Below are 15,212 nucleotides of genomic sequence, written 5' to 3'. Positions count from 1 at the left end.
GTTGCCAGGACCAGGATGTGACGGAGGAGCGCCAAAAGTGATCGCTGCACGTCCTGGTTGCTGCAAGGCGAGAATAATAGGGCTAGTAATCCGCACGGATGCAGTTATGCGATCTCAGCCAATCATCGACCTTAAGGTCCTCTATTCCATGACATCTCCTCCCTCTGCAATTCTTCAATAGTCGATATGGCTGCGTGATTGGCAGCGGGGATGTGACGGAGCGGATCGTGAAGCGGCCATGCACGAATCAGAGTCCACACCGCTGACCTTGGCGTGATGAGCTGCAGCTCGTGGCACACGCCTTCAGGGCTTTGGATTCGAATGTCTTGAGGATATTCGGATCGTGTGGGCTGCAATTCCAGAATCTACTGTACATCAAGGGGCTTTGTGATCGAGACCTGCGAACTTTGGAATTCATCGGATCAGATGACCAACCCAGCCCTGATTACAATCTGCCATTCACCCGCAGTGTCAAGGTGAGATGTGATGCTCATATCTTTGGAGAACGGGGAATGGGAAAATCAAGAAAGAAGATTAAGAGTCTATATTTGGGCCATACTCAAGCCTGCACTACTGCTCACTTGCGATCCTGATACGAATGACAGGCGTGTTCACCGACTCCTTGTACCCTCGGAGCTCCCGTGTGACGAAAGGAAGCGCTTGCAGGAGGATTGTGATAGGCTAGTCTCCCTGCAACCTTCTTTCTCTGGCTTGACTTGGCCATTCACCAGCCTCTCTGGCACCTCGGGCCAATTTCTATTCAACTTCGGCTTCGACCCGTCCAAATTCTCGTGGTGTAAGAATGCAAGTAAGATCAGATTGGATGAACCTAATACGCGATCATTTTCCCTCCTCTAGACTCGCTTCGGCAAGTGGCGCGGGGAACGTGGCACGGTAGTTTCTAGGCGCGCAATATGCGTGTCATGATTGGTGTGCCTGCTACGAACGGTCAGTAAAAATAGCAGAGTGATATATTAACGGCGTCCATGAACACAATTTAAAGCCATGACTGTACATGCCAAGACCAACAGAGATAGGAGAAGAGGCAAAAATTGACGAAGGTCTTTCTCACAAGCCCCAGAAACTCGGAAGATTCCTCCAGACTTACATCCTGAATACCTATCACACTGAGCATTGTCCTCAAGGAGATATTCTAAAAAGCACAGACATAGGTTTCCCAAATAGTCTATTGGATGAGAACCCACCTTTGGTTGTGCGCGCTGGAAGCGATGTAATTATAGATCGCCCCCCCTCACCCCTGCAGCTAAAACCACAACATTGGGATTTCTGAACCTCCAACTCTCTTCGGTTTTGTCTTTATCCATCGGTTGACGTCAACTATGCTTGAACAACCTGAACCAACCTGCAAGATTTCGGATTTTCCCCTGAGTACCCAGTGTCCCCTTGTACTTGACGGCAAGGCCACTTATTAAGGCAATCCTCAAAAGGCCAACCGGCGCTTTCGCGACGAGCCGCGCGACTCAGTTTCAATATCCAAGCCACAATATAATCATCTAACAGTAGCTGTGACTGTTAGAACTTTGCGCCAAACGCAAGGCATATCATCTCCGAGGCGCTGACACTCAAGGTCGTTGTTTGGATCAAGTTCATGGAGGACCAACGACGCCGACGAAATTCGAAGCCGCTTAATCTACAGTATTGATACTGAAATTTTGTCTTGAAAAGGGATCTCCTGATCTCGCTTTCTGACAAACTTCAGTTTCTATTACCGGGTTGCTGGTCAACTATCCGGACCCGTCACTCCTTTGATTGCTATTATTGCCTGAATCACTCGTTGCTGGTCGACATTACCTAAAAGCTCGAAATGGACGTCAAACCACCCGATTCCTGGGTCAAGAGGGTCGATTTGACTGTCTCCAAGGTTTTGTTCCATCTGTTCTTTTGGGGTCTACATATTGGTCTGTTTGCAGTGGGATGGTATGTATTCCGGCCTCAAGCATATTCAATTAGTGTCTAACGTCCTATAGGTATTTGCAAGCATCAGACCCAAGACTATCTGCTCTTAATGTTCTCCAGTACTCAGTATGGATATCACGAGGTGCAGGCCTTGTCCTTTCCGTTGATTGCACTTTGATCCTCTTCCCCATGTGTCGGAACATTCTTCGATGGCTGAGACCCCAGATCCGATGGCTACCTTTGGATGAGTCTGCATGGTTCCATCGGCAGATTGCCTATTCCATGCTTGTTTTCACAGCTATCCATACTGCTGCTCATTACGTCAAGTTAGTTCTTTCATCGTACACCCACCAATATTTCCTTTGCTAAACTATATTAGCTTCTACAACGTCGAAAAGAATCAAATCCGCCCTGAGCGAGCAGTTGAGATCCACTTTGCCCAAGCAAGTGGTATCACTGGACATGTCATGCTTCTGTGCATGATGCTCATGTATACCACCGCCCACCATCGCATTCGCCAGCAAGCCTACGAGACTTTTTGGTACGCGCATCACTTGTTTGTTCCGTTCATGCTTGCTCTCTACACCCATGCCACTGGATGCTTCGTGCGAGATACCGCGGACCCCTTCTCCCCATTCGCCGGAGAGCCGTTCTGGGACCATTGCCTAGGGTATGAAGGATGGAGATGGGAGATAGTGGTCGGGGCTCTATATCTCTTGGAGCGAATCTACAGGGAGATTCGTGCTCGACGTGAGACGGTAATCACAAAAGTGATACGTCATCCTTACGGTATAGTTCACTCCCAATGCACTGATTTGTCCCTAGCTAATCCGTTAGTATAGCCGCCATGGAGATCCAGTTCCACAAGTCAAGCATGAAGTACAAGGCCGGACAATGGCTGTTCCTTCAGGTGTCTGATGTTTCCAGCACCCAATGGCACCCATTTACCATCACCTCCTGTCCCTTCGATCCCTACCTCAGTGTCCACGTTCGCCAAGTTGGTGACTTCACACGAGCACTAGGAGACGCTCTCGGTTGCGGTCCTGCCCAAGCCAAAGACCTTGAAGGTCTCGACCCGAACGGTATGTACGAGGTCGCTTTGCAAAACGGACAAACCATGCCTGCAATCCGCGTGGATGGACCATATGGTGCACCGGCAGAAGATGTATTCGAAAACGAAATTGCTGTGCTGATAGGCACCGGAATTGGTGTTACACCCTGGGCATCAATCCTCAAAAACATCTGGCATCTCCGCTCAAGCCCGAACCCGCCTCGCCGATTGCGTCGCGTCGAGTTCATCTGGGTGTGTAAAGATACCTCTTCTTTCGAATGGTTTCAAGCTCTTCTTTCTTCCCTCGAGGCCCAATCCGCCAATGCCGCGGCCAACGAGGGAGGAACCGAGTTCTTGCGTATCCACACATACCTTACACAGCGTCTAGACGCTGATACCGCTGCAAATATCTACCTCAACTCCGTTGGCCAGGCACTTGACCCTCTCACAGAACTTCGGAGTCGGACCAACTTCGGCCGTCCGGATTTCAAGCGCCTGTTCACGGCTATGCGGCTTGGGTTGCTGAATCAGTCTTACATGACCGGTTTGCAAAGTGCTTCCACCACAGAGATCGGAGTGTACTTCTGTGGTCCTAATACTGCTGCCAGGCAGATTAGTGATGCTGCCAAGTCTTCATCGACAAAGGACGTCAAGTTCAAATTCTGGAAGGAGCACTTCTAGTTGTGCTTTGGTACTCTTTGCCTTTTTCCTTTTTTTCAGTATATGATTGACATGACTCACGAATTTTCTCTTTTACTGTTTCTCAATGGGCTTCTGGTGACCCGTTTTGCGTTGGAGCTATATTGGACAGGAGCATCATGCTGTTTGCTCATCGGATATGGATCGGACATAGCGGACAGTCTTGATGTGTGGCTAAGCAAGGATTGAGGAAGTGTAGGAATATGTGTCAATAGACTTGATAATCCCTTTGCTGGAGTAATAAATATCTGGTCTCCGATAATGTCTGAAACTATCCACTGGAAGATCAATACCATCGGCGATTACTACAGACGAAAGTCCTACCAACAGAACATACCTTTATCTATGCTTAATAGAGCAGCCGGACTGTTCAGTGTTCATAGCGCTAGAAAAGGCAAAGATGCTAAGACAGATAGACATTAGGAACGGTATCACAACACAAAACAATCATAACCTCGGTGGGTTGCATTAATGTATTCCTTGGAACTCTAACATACATGTGCAGAATTTTCAGATTTGCCTTCTGTCCATCGACTTTCCTTCAGTTCCACCGTAGGCGTACAAACAGCAAAGGAAATATCTCAAGAGGTCTCCATCCTAACAACATCCTCTTCCATAACAGTAGGAAGATGGTGGAAAGCGCCTGAGTGATTCATGCCTCGATGTATCTTCTTTGGCGGCTGGCCGTTTTCAGCATCGAAGGTCCTGGCACCTTGGCCATCCTGGTCAATACCGTCTTCTTCACCCTCGCGGTAGAAGTAGCCGCTGATATTGTGGTGAATTCTGATTCCTCGCAGATGAGCATCTGTGTAAAATGCCTTGAGCTCAGCAGTGTCGAAGCCTGGAGGATTGGACTCGTTCTTTGTATTGACCTGGCACAGGGGAAGCTGGCTGGTAAGGTCGGCACGCAGGTGCTCAAATGCAATCATAATAAGCTCCTTGGACCAGGGACACGCTCGGAAGGCGCGAAGGAAGATATCCCGGGCACGAGAAATATTGTGCTCGCTGTACAGTTCGAAGAATATGTAAAGCTTCCAGATGGTAAGGTTGTTTTGAGCACGACTGGAGCTGGACAGATCGTAAAGGCCCCTTTTCAGACGTGTTTTGCCCATTGGGATGAAACCGTCACCGATTGCTCTTTCGAAGGCCGCACGAATAGAATGGGCAGTTGAGCCGAAAACGAGGGGACGACCAAGCTCGGTGTAGATGCTCAACAGGTGAGTCGTGATTGGGACACGGTGAACAGATCCACTGATCTCCTGGGAGGCCCTGCCCTCCGCTAGACTGGTAATATCAAAGATGTCCCGAGTGCGATCCATGAGACGCAAGCGAGCATCATTCCATTTGAACAACGACAAGAACATGGTGTTGTGAGGCCAGACCTGCAGGCTGCTGAGAAGTTTCTCACGAACCTCAGCAGGCCTAAATTGCCCGGTTCGATTCTCCACATAGTAGTAAATGATTCTGGCGCGAGCTTGATGAAGCAGCTCCGCGGCGAAAACCTTTGTGGTTTCTTCGCTTTGGGGTAACGTTACAAGATAGGAAACGGCATCTTCATAGACTTCAAGGACTTGCTTAAGTGGGTGGCCTGCGGCGAAACGGAGGATAGCAAGACAATCAGTGTAGGCCACAAATGCTTGAGGCTTTCTGTACGCGAAAGCACGGTCTTGGCCTGCGAGCAAGGACTAAAAACGATTAGCGTGGATGCGAAACTATAATCAGTAGGCACTTACCTGCTGGATTCGAAGGAACTTGGTCGGATTGAGATCCCTTTCATCGGCGGTTTCGTATGACAGCATATGCACCTTTTTGTAAGGTATAGCATGCAACAGATACGCGACTCGGAACATGTCCCGAGCATGCAGCATCTCCCATATCCAGGAGTTCCACAGAAGGACAGAGCTGAGATGTTTGTCCTCAAAAGTCTCGCTCATCGACAAAGCAGTTGACCAGATACTATGAGCAACATCACAATGGCCCGTCCGCCAATGCATCAGCGCGACAGCATTATATAGTCTCAAGTTAGATGATCGCTGTTTCAACAGTTGCTTGCCATATTTTTTGCCCAGGGGTTTGTCACATGCAAAAGTCACAGCAATGGCATATTCGGCCAGTTGATCGTCATCCGGAAACTCATGGACAAGAGTATGGAGAGTCGATCGTACAAACCCAGGATCAATCACTGAGGTGTTGCTGGAGGTGGTCACGCCCCATTTCTCCAGTGCCGAAAACCACAATTTCGGATCGGCAAACAGCGTCTCTGTAGTGTGAATGAAATTGTGATGTGGGAATGCGAAGGGGGCAACTGCTGCCGTTTCAGCATTTTTCGAAGGAGTAATCCAGTCATCGAGTGTGTTTCGAGAATTGTCCATGTATTCATTTCGCAGAAAATTGTCGCCGCTCCATAGTCGTGTGGTTTGCATATTTTCAGGGACAGTTAGATGAGGCAAATGGCAGAAACAGAGGAATCCATCAATAAGGTCATCCATATTATCTTTGAAATCCCAGAAGTACGGCAGTATCTGCTTGCAGTCTTCGGCAAGGACCACTCGGAAAGCTTCGTCCTCTTTGGATAAATCCAGACTGCGTGCAGGCATGCGACTTTTCGTGGCGTATTCCCTCTCTGCAAATGCCCAGGTTGGAAACAAGTTTGGCAAGGTAGCTTCGTATTCGTAAATCGAATCGTCAAGAATGGTGGTAGAGGAATTTCCATTTTTCCAACCCTTGGCATTCGGCTCTCCAATATGTGGAATATCAGATTCCCAGAAAGCTTGGAACTCTTCTAAAGCTTTTGCTTTGTCAAAAAGATGAGAGGGTCGGAAGCACGTAAACTCAAGCACCGCTTGCCACAAACCGACGGCTAGTTCCATGAAGCCTGCTTCCCGGAGGAAAAGAGTCAGGCGCAGGAGTAAATAAGTCCTGATGTGACTGTTGTGCAAACCGGACCCAACGTTCGAATGGAGTCTCAGGCAGTACACGTAAGAGGTGAAACATTGATCGAAGTCGAAATTTTCGAAGTCTGTCTGACAGAAGGCCAGATACTCGACCCATAGGCTAATGAACTCGGAGTTATAGCTTAAAGTTTCTTCCCATTCTTTGGAGAGCTTGTTGGAGTCCCAGACCTTCGCGCCCTCTTCCATGCGGCCGAGCAGAAGGTGATCGCGCTGAGGGTTCTCACCGTTCACCTTTAATGCCCGTTCATACACGGAGAGTTTAGCCTCTGCCACAAGCTTCGTCTCTGCATAGTTGAAGGGCCGATCGTTGTATCTCGCGGGAAGAATGACGCGCTCTTGGTGCTCAGCAAGATGAAGCCAGGCAGTAACATTCTCTGGGTCTAGCTCCGTCTGGCGACTCAGCTCAGCATTGCGGTCCAGAATTTCCTGCTCGATAGCGACTCGAGTAAGCTTATCGCCATTGTCGTCCTCGGCGGTGGCCTCTTCAGACTTGCTGGGACCGAGGATGGAGCGGTAAGACTGACTCTCATCAGTGACATCGATCTCAGTTGCGGATGGTTGCTTAGGTGAGAGCTCAAGTGAGATGAAGTCGCTTTGATCTTCGGTACCAGATGGCTTGTCGGACCGCGCGCGAATAGGGAGAGCGGGAGACAAGGGTGGCAGCTTGGCGGAGGAGAGGAGCTTGGGAGCGGACACGCCAGAGTCGGCACGCAGAATTAAAGTGTCGCTGTCTCGGGTTGCAATGTCAATACGTTTGCCGGGAGCACCCATCACGAGCCCGCTACCAATGCGACGATAGTTGGGGACGTCATAACGATATGTCGTGCCGTAGATGAGATTTTGTCGATCGCCTCGCGTATCGACAACGAAGTCGACTTTTTCATCAAGCTTCTCTACCCCAACATCTTTAACTGTCTCTGAAGGACGATCATCTCGGCGGATGGGCTGAGACAGCGGAGACCCAGTTTGGGCTACGCGCTGGCGATGGCGACGGCGGTGTTCCCTACCGGTGGGGGCGTCCGGAGGAGGTGGAGGTGGGGGTCGGAAGCTGGAGAAGCGCGGGACATTGTCCTTCATAAACGATCAGTAAGGACACAGGGCCGAAATGAGAATGGACTGACCTGCGAGCTCATGGTGGTCAACTCGATCTCTTATCGCGCAGCGGCCGGGGCTGATAACCCGGAGAAACGTAGTGCCGGTGGGCGGTCGGGCTGGGCGGCAGAAAAAAAAGTCAACCGTTTGCTCCAGGCCGCTTGACTTTGCCGTTAAACACAGCTCAGACTTACCTCACTCGACCCGCTGTCTTTCGGAGGACAGGAAGGCGACAAGACAATTGACAAGGGGAATGGGTCCCTGCTGTTTTGTGTAAGCAACCAGACATAAAACAAGACCTCAAAGACGCCCAAAACCCGCCGCAAAGCAACGACAAAAAAAGACACCGCAATGGCGTCCTCTCTTGCCGCCCAGCTGTCGCGGATTGCGACGAAGTCGTCTCACGAGCTTGACCTGAAGGCGCAGAGGATATCACACTCACAATCCCTGATTTTCGACCGGAAGGTCGCCGGATCTCAAGATTTCGATACAATCTATGATATTTGTTATGACGGCTTCCAAGAATTGTGCTCGCTGGACCCACGATTCACGGAGTTTGAGCGCACAGTATTCAGTGAGCAGAGCAAGGCGGAGGATCGCAGTCAGATGAACGTCTCTCAGAACCAGGAGCTGGACACTGTGCTTGAAGCTTTTCTCGCTTTGGTTGGCGGAAGACTGCAGTTAAGCCCCGCAGTAAAGGCCGTGGATTGGCTAGTGCGTCGGTTCAGGTGAGCAGAGGCAACGTTGGAAGGCCACGATCGTGCAACAGGGTAACTGACAAATCATCGCAGGATTCATGAGCACAATACGCACGCCGTATTGTTGACGTTTTTGCCATACCATACGACACCTCTTTTCTTGAACCTTCTATCGATTCTTCCGGACGACCTTACGCCGACATTCAAAGTTCTCAACCCATACAAGAATAGTCTCATCAACCCGCCGAGGCACCCGCTGGTTCATAGCGCGGCTACAAATAAGGCTTTCTTTTCCGCATTAAACAATTACGTTTTGAAAGTGTGTCAGCAGCAGGCACAGAGCCATGCATTGCTCGCTTTCTGGGCTGGAGTCGTCACAGAAGCAGTTTCAGCAATGTTAGATGCCTCTCGTTCAGGCAGGAGAGAAGCTGAGCAGCAAAAGCATGAAGACATCCTTTTGCGAGTCCTTCCAGTACTCAGCACTGCCTTCACTATGAAGAAAGTGTCAGAGTTGATTGTCGGTTGCTATATGATTTGTGTGGTTCTAGCACAAAAGGCCTTGCTTTCCAACCAGGTGATTGATGGTCTGATGGAAAGCATTGTTGGTTCCTGGACTGAGGACACCAAGAACTCTGGTCTCATCTGTCTATCTTTCCTAGCCCAACAAAAGGCAACTGTTGGTATCTCAAAGAAGGTGTTCAAGAGTATGCTGCGCCTCGAGAACCCCATGAGCCAGCTTGCTGAAGTAGCCACCCAATGCCCAACGTCCAACTTCTTGCTTGGCATCGTCGCCGGCTGCTTGAATGATCTTGACAAGCAAGATAATGCTCACCTTTTGCTCTTGTCCTCTATCTTCGAGCGTAACATGCTCGGTGAGAATGAGATCGGCAAGGCTATGAGCATGGTTCTCGAAGCTGCCTCTAGCTCCGATGAGACCCGCGGGATGTCCATGGATGCGCAAACACAACTTGCTGAGTTGGTCCAAGCATTTAACCACTCTGCAGCCCTCCGACCTATCTTCCAGAAGACTTTGACTTCTTCCTCGTTCAACATTCCTGCACTGGAGCACAACTTGCAAACCGTTGTAGAAGCGCCTGTTGCGGCGCCAGCTATTGAAGATGTGGAGATGGCAGAAGCAGATGAGCAACCCGATGTGGATGCCTTTACTCCAGCTCTAGAGTCTTTGACTCGAGAGCCCTTGTACCCGTCTTCATTCCTTTGCAAGCAATCTATCATTGAATTTGATAACCTTGTACGAGTCTTCGCATTGGCTGTTGAGTCGGAAGAAAAGGTCGAGCTTTTTACCAACTTGCCGATCTTGGGCAAGTCTCAAGCGACCGAGGCTCCTCAATTCCTATCTTTCTTCATCAGAGTTGTCGCCGGTCACTACCCAATTGGCACAAAGATCGGTGCCTTGAACGTCGTCTCCTCCGTCATCACGTCCGCTCCCGCGGACTTCGACCCCCAGGCACTTCTGCCATTCCTCTTTGTTGCCCTTTCGGATGCTTCCGAACGCATTCGCCGCGAGACTTCCGGCGTCTTGGCTATTATCGGTTCTTTGTACAAGAAGAACTTGAAGGCTAGTGATAACTCCAAACCTTGGGCTCACGACACGATCTACGGTCAGGGTAAGCAATCTTCGGGCGTTGCATGGCTTTCTGCCAAGGACTCCCAAAAGGTCTTGGAGCGTGCCTTGCTCCCCGGACTGGAGGAGTCTATCCTTGATTCAAACCATGTTTCCAGGGTAGTCGAGGCTACACTTCGTGGCAATGTTCTGTCTGAAGCTTCAGGTGCATCCGAACTAAAGAAGTCTCTGCGCATCAGCTTCTTCACTTTCATGTGCTCTCACGTCGTTAGATTGCCTGTGTTCGCGCCCAAGTTTGGCTTGCTGAAGCTCATCAACAGCGTGGAGAAGGTCTCCACTGCCACTCTTACAAAGGAACTTCTTCCCGTGCTTGAGGAATGGCGTCGCTTCAGTGTGAAGGAGGTGGAAGAGATTTGCAGCAAGGAACATATCTCCGTACCCGAGACAGAACAGCTGGTCGCTGCTATTGTTACCGCAAGGGCACAGGATGCCGTCGATATTCTCCTCCTCAACGTCAACTCTGGCCCCGACTCCTTGCGCCCAGCCTTTGTCGCAGCGTGCTTTGCCCAAATCAAGCACCTCTGGGCTAAGATCCCCGAAGACCGCCAGCTCTCCGCATCTGAGAAGTTGCTCGACAACTCTCTTGGGCAATCATCCAACAACTCTACTCTCGCAAACAACTGCCGCGACATTCTTCGCAGCGTGGAGCTCCCTGGTGCTGTTCTTGAGCAATTCGTCCAGAAGATCCCCGAGTCTCTTACTGATGTGGAGTCTATTGGCCCCGCACCAAAGCGACGACGCACCAGCCAGAACAACATGATCGCCATGACCGTCAAGGACGAGGCGGAGCTTAGTAAATTGATGGACAAGATGACTTTCATCTTGGAAGTCGTTGACAGCTCTTCCCCTGAAACCCACCCTGAGCTGGTTGATGGCCTCTTCCAGACTCTTGCTGCTCTCCATCACTTCAAGTCTCAGATCCAGAGTGGCATGAGCTACCTTCTCAGCTTGACACTGGGTAGTCTCCTGGCCATCGTGAACAAGTCTAAGGGATCTGTCAAGCCGCAGTTCGACACCTCTGTTATCAGGGCCGATCTGGTCGTGGATTGTGTCCGTACGACCGACAGCCCGCAGGTTCAGAACGTGGCTCTCCTTCTTGTGGGCAGCCTGTCCGTCATTGCTCCTGAATTGGTCCTCCACAGTGTGATGCCCATCTTCACATTCATGGGCACTAGCGTTCTCCGCAAGGATGATGACTACTCCGTTTCGGTCATTGATCAGACCATTGACCAAGTTGTCCCTGCTCTCATCCAATCTCTGCGTAGCCAGAAGCGGGATGTCGTTTCCGGAACTTCGGAGCTCCTGCTCAGCTTTACTGCTGCCTTTGAGCACATTCCCTCGCACCGCCGTCTCAGGCTCTTCCATGCTCTTATCACCAAGCTTGGAACACAGGATTTCCTGTTCGCTGTTCTGGCCATGCTTGCCAACCGATACTCAACCGACAAGGATGTTCTGACTTTGATGACCGGCCTGGTGTCGGATGCTTCTCCTGTTGTGGAATTGACCACTTACAGCAAGTACCTCAACCTTGTTACCGACTCCTTCAAGACCAAGCCAGGCATTTCTCAGGTTCTTCTGGGCATTGGCAGCGAGGATGGACGTGACCCCCAGAAGGTCTCTGTTGATCTTCTTCGCGACCTCGCTCACCTGCTGAAGCACTCAACTCTCAAGTCCAAGCTTGAAACAGCCTTCGAGTCAGATGGCCAGGACGCCGATCTGTCCCGTGCATGCTTCTCCCGTGTTCTTGAACAGGTCCTGGGCATCGGCGAGGCTGTGCAGAACATGAAGCCCGTCAGCCAGGCTTGTGGCGAGGTGCTCGGCTCCTTGTTCAGCACCCTCTCTCTTGTTGACTTCTTGGATACTATTGAAGTTCTGCTCCAGGGTCCCAACGATGAGCTCCGACGCAAGGTTCTTCGTCTGCTCGAGACCCGTCTCCGCCAGACCCCAGAGCGTGACAACTTGTCGCAGATCCGTGTTCTTGACTTCATTCCCAACCTGGTTGGTATTGTCGAGTCGTCTCCCGATACGCTTCTCAAGCATGCTGCCGTTTCCTGCATCGACCGTATCACCGACAAGTACGGCCGCAAGGACCCCTCCAAGATTATCCCTGCTGCTCAAGTTGTTGCCAGTGAATCATGTATTGGCCAGACTGACGACCGTATTCGCTACATGGGTATCTTGTGTCTTGCCTCTATGGCTGAGGTATTGGGTCAGTCTTTGATTCCTGCGCTTCCCGATACACTGAAGCGCTCTTTGGAGCTGCTCGAGTTGAGCTTGGTCCCCGAGAAGGAGAACTCGCGACTCCACGATGCCGTCTACACTCTCTTCTCCGCCCTCTTCGTCCACCTTCCATTCATGATCTCAGCTGCTCATTTGGACAAGGTTCTCCTGTTGTCTTTCAGGTCTGCCAACGCGGATATTGAGGAGGGCAGTGATGACAGCCGTCAAGAGACTCTGCGGTTGATGGCTCGCAAGGTCGATGTCAGTGCTACTCTTGGCGCTGTCGATCGTAACTGGCAGAACGCCGTTGAGGCCGGTCCCGCCGCCGTCAATGAGATCCTGCAAGTTGTTACATTGGCTGTTGAGAAGCACCCCAAGTCGACCATTGCCAAGAACATCGCTGTTCTCACAAAGATCATCTTCAAGGCCTTTGACCTGCGCCGTGAGCAATTCGCTCTTGGTGACGCTGCGATCTTCGAAGCCTCCGATATTGACGAGGCTGAGACCGCGGTTAACGATATTACCATTAAGATGATTTACAAGCTGAATGACAGCACCTTCCGCCCCATCTTCCTCAAGTTCGTTGAGTGGGCCACTACCGGCGCTCCCAAGAAGGATGAGCAAGCTCAGGTGTCGCGCCTTACGACTTTCTACAAGTTCCTCGAGGTCTTCTTCGGTACTCTCCAGTCAATTGTCACTGGATACTCCAGCTATATTATGGAGAACGTGGTTCAAGTTCTCAACACCGTCGGTCCATCCAAGACCCACAAGTCTCTTTGGTTGGCAGCTCTTCGCATGCTCCGCAACGCTTTTGAGCATGATCAGGATGGTACGTTATACATGCGTTCCCGGTTTACATGAACACCGCTAACAATCGATACAGAATTCTGGCAAAGCCCCTCTCACCTCGCCAGCATTTCTGGCCCTCTGATCGCCCAACTCGGCCACGCAACCAGCACAACCACCTCCAACATGGTCATCGCCGATGTCGTTCCTACAATCACAGAGCTTGCCATCGCCGCCGACTCTACTGATAACCACAAGGAGCTCAACTCCGCCCTGATGAAGTACCTCCGTCCCTCATCTGCTCCCAATGCCCGCTCCGCTGGTGGTGACAACCCACACACCCGCCTCGCAGCCCTTAAGACTGAACAGGCTCTTACCGAGCAATTGGGCGAGGAGTGGCTTGCACTTCTTCCCGAGATGCTGCCTTACATCAGTGAGTTGATGGAGGATGAAGATGAGAACGTCGAGAGAGAAGTTCGGAAATGGGTTAAGCAGATTGAGAAGGTGCTTGGTGAGCGCCTTGATGATATGTTAACTTAAGGGGTAGTGTTATGATTGTGTATAAAATTCGCATTTCTTGGCGTCCATAGATGAGGCCCGTGGAGGGCTTGCAGGCAGCGATCTACGGATGGTCTGTGTAAAAATTGATTGTTTCAATATTGTATTATTGCTTCTTGTTGGTGCTGTATAGCTGTAGTTGGGCTAGACACTGCTCAGGCAGACTATCAGGCAAGCTGAGTTCCTGCCTTGTATTTTGGAGTTGTTGTCTTGATCGTTCATTTTCTCCATGTCACCCATCTCTCTTACAACCCAGCGCCTTCTCCTTCCCCCATTCCGTCCGCTCCATCAGCTCGACCTTGGCATCTCTTGCCTCCTGACTCAACCTCCACCTAACGAAGCCACGATCAAATGAAGAGGTCCTTCCGTCCAAGATGGAAGCGAGCAAATACCTTCTCGCCAGCCGGCCAGCGTGCACTTGCTACCGCCGAGATTCTCTGCATCATCTTCTCGTTCTTGTCGGGTCACCACCGTTTTGCATGGCACGCACTAAAATCAAAATGGGAGGGACCGAAACACAAACGAAAGAGATTGACCTTGCTTGACTGCGCGGTAGTCAACCGCAGCTGGTACCCTGAGGCGATGCGTCTTATCTGGATTGAACCCACTGCATACACGAGCCATGGGCTGGCTCCAATTTTTGATTACGTCCCTGTACATCGTCGCCAGGTGTATGCGGATATGATACTCACGACAACCATACAAACTGTTACAAGCGTCAACAAGGTCAAGTCTTTTGATGGAGTCAATTTACACAACCTCCAGTCTCTGACACTGTTGGTTCATACGCCCGCGCATAGTGCCATTTTGATCCCTCAACTCATATGTCCTGCTGTCAAGCACTTGTCTATTGGGTCCGTTGAAGGTTACTACAATCAAGACTATGACAAGGTGGTGGCGATGTGGAAAGGGCTTTTCAAGATGATTGGAGTTTGTGAATTTGTTTGACCTGTTTCTTTGTTACGCTAACCAGCCGTTTACAGGAGCTTTTTCCCAACCTGCAACACCTTCAGCTTCGAGACAAGGTGATCAAAGACCTCAGAATCCTTGTCAAACTCAAGCAAGACCTGGGATTGAAGTCCTTAAAGCAGAGGGGATGGGAGGCACCGACTGTTGATGTTTGAACACACATTTCTCTCTCTTTGCCAGTTATATTTGCTAACAAGTTTAGGTGCCGTGGCTGGAATAGGATGCATCTTTGTCCACCACTTGGATTTGATGCTTGCATCTGGTCACGTCTAATCCATTGGTGATATTGAGTATGCGCTCCTCTCATAATACACATATCGATCTTCTCTTTTTGTATTGAGGCCCGTTACTTTAACTTAGCATTAGCCAAATCATTGCAACACTTTTTACAGCTCGAGTCTCCCCGTTCCCATGCCTTTTGGTTTGTAGGTAGAATTTCACCAGACCCGAGCCACAAAATCTATTGGATTCAACATTAGAGTGATAGGCAGAAATCTGCCAAGGATTCCACAAATCACCAGTTTGGCCCCATTGCTTCGCTACTTCTCACACAGGGGGCCAATCCTAAAAAAGAGACAAATCCCCCCGAGAAATAAATTTGGCTTTCTTCGCATTTTCATAGC

The 15,212-nt window shown here is 50.4% G+C and overlaps 3 protein-coding genes across 3 annotated transcripts; 2 read left to right on the top strand and 1 right to left on the bottom strand.

Moving 5' to 3' along the window:
• Positions 1-1,825: 1,825 nt before the first annotated feature.
• PENARI_c004G08976 (putative NADPH oxidase (NoxA)) lies at positions 1,826-3,649 on the top strand (the record flags this gene model as incomplete). Its single annotated transcript, XM_022629317.1, has 4 exons — positions 1,826-1,938; positions 1,989-2,243; positions 2,297-2,667; positions 2,760-3,649. The coding sequence occupies 4 exons, from the start codon at positions 1,826-1,828 to the stop codon at positions 3,647-3,649; spliced, it is 1,629 nt and encodes a 542-aa protein (XP_022491044.1).
• Positions 3,650-4,248: 599 nt separating this feature from the next.
• On the bottom strand, positions 4,249-7,754 carry PENARI_c004G04783 (uncharacterized protein; the record flags this gene model as incomplete). Its single annotated transcript, XM_022629105.1, has 3 exons — positions 4,249-5,352; positions 5,401-7,692; positions 7,743-7,754. The coding sequence occupies 3 exons, from the start codon at positions 7,752-7,754 to the stop codon at positions 4,249-4,251; spliced, it is 3,408 nt and encodes a 1,135-aa protein (XP_022490694.1).
• Positions 7,755-8,064: 310 nt separating this feature from the next.
• utp10 (snoRNA-binding rRNA-processing protein UTP10) lies at positions 8,065-14,744 on the top strand (the record flags this gene model as incomplete). The annotated part of the gene is made up of 5 exons (XM_022629340.1): positions 8,065-8,441; positions 8,505-13,105; positions 13,160-13,573; positions 14,024-14,550; positions 14,604-14,744. 5 exons carry the CDS (start codon positions 8,065-8,067, stop codon positions 14,742-14,744), a joined length of 6,060 nt encoding a protein of 2,019 aa, XP_022490701.1.
• Between the last annotated feature and the right edge of the window lie 468 nt (positions 14,745-15,212).

This window comes from Penicillium arizonense (genome assembly GCF_001773325.1).
Source record: "Penicillium arizonense strain CBS 141311 chromosome Unknown PENARI_contig004, whole genome shotgun sequence".
Lineage (NCBI taxonomy): Eukaryota > Fungi > Ascomycota > Eurotiomycetes > Eurotiales > Aspergillaceae > Penicillium > Penicillium arizonense.
This window is presented reverse-complemented; position numbering and strand designations above follow the sequence as displayed.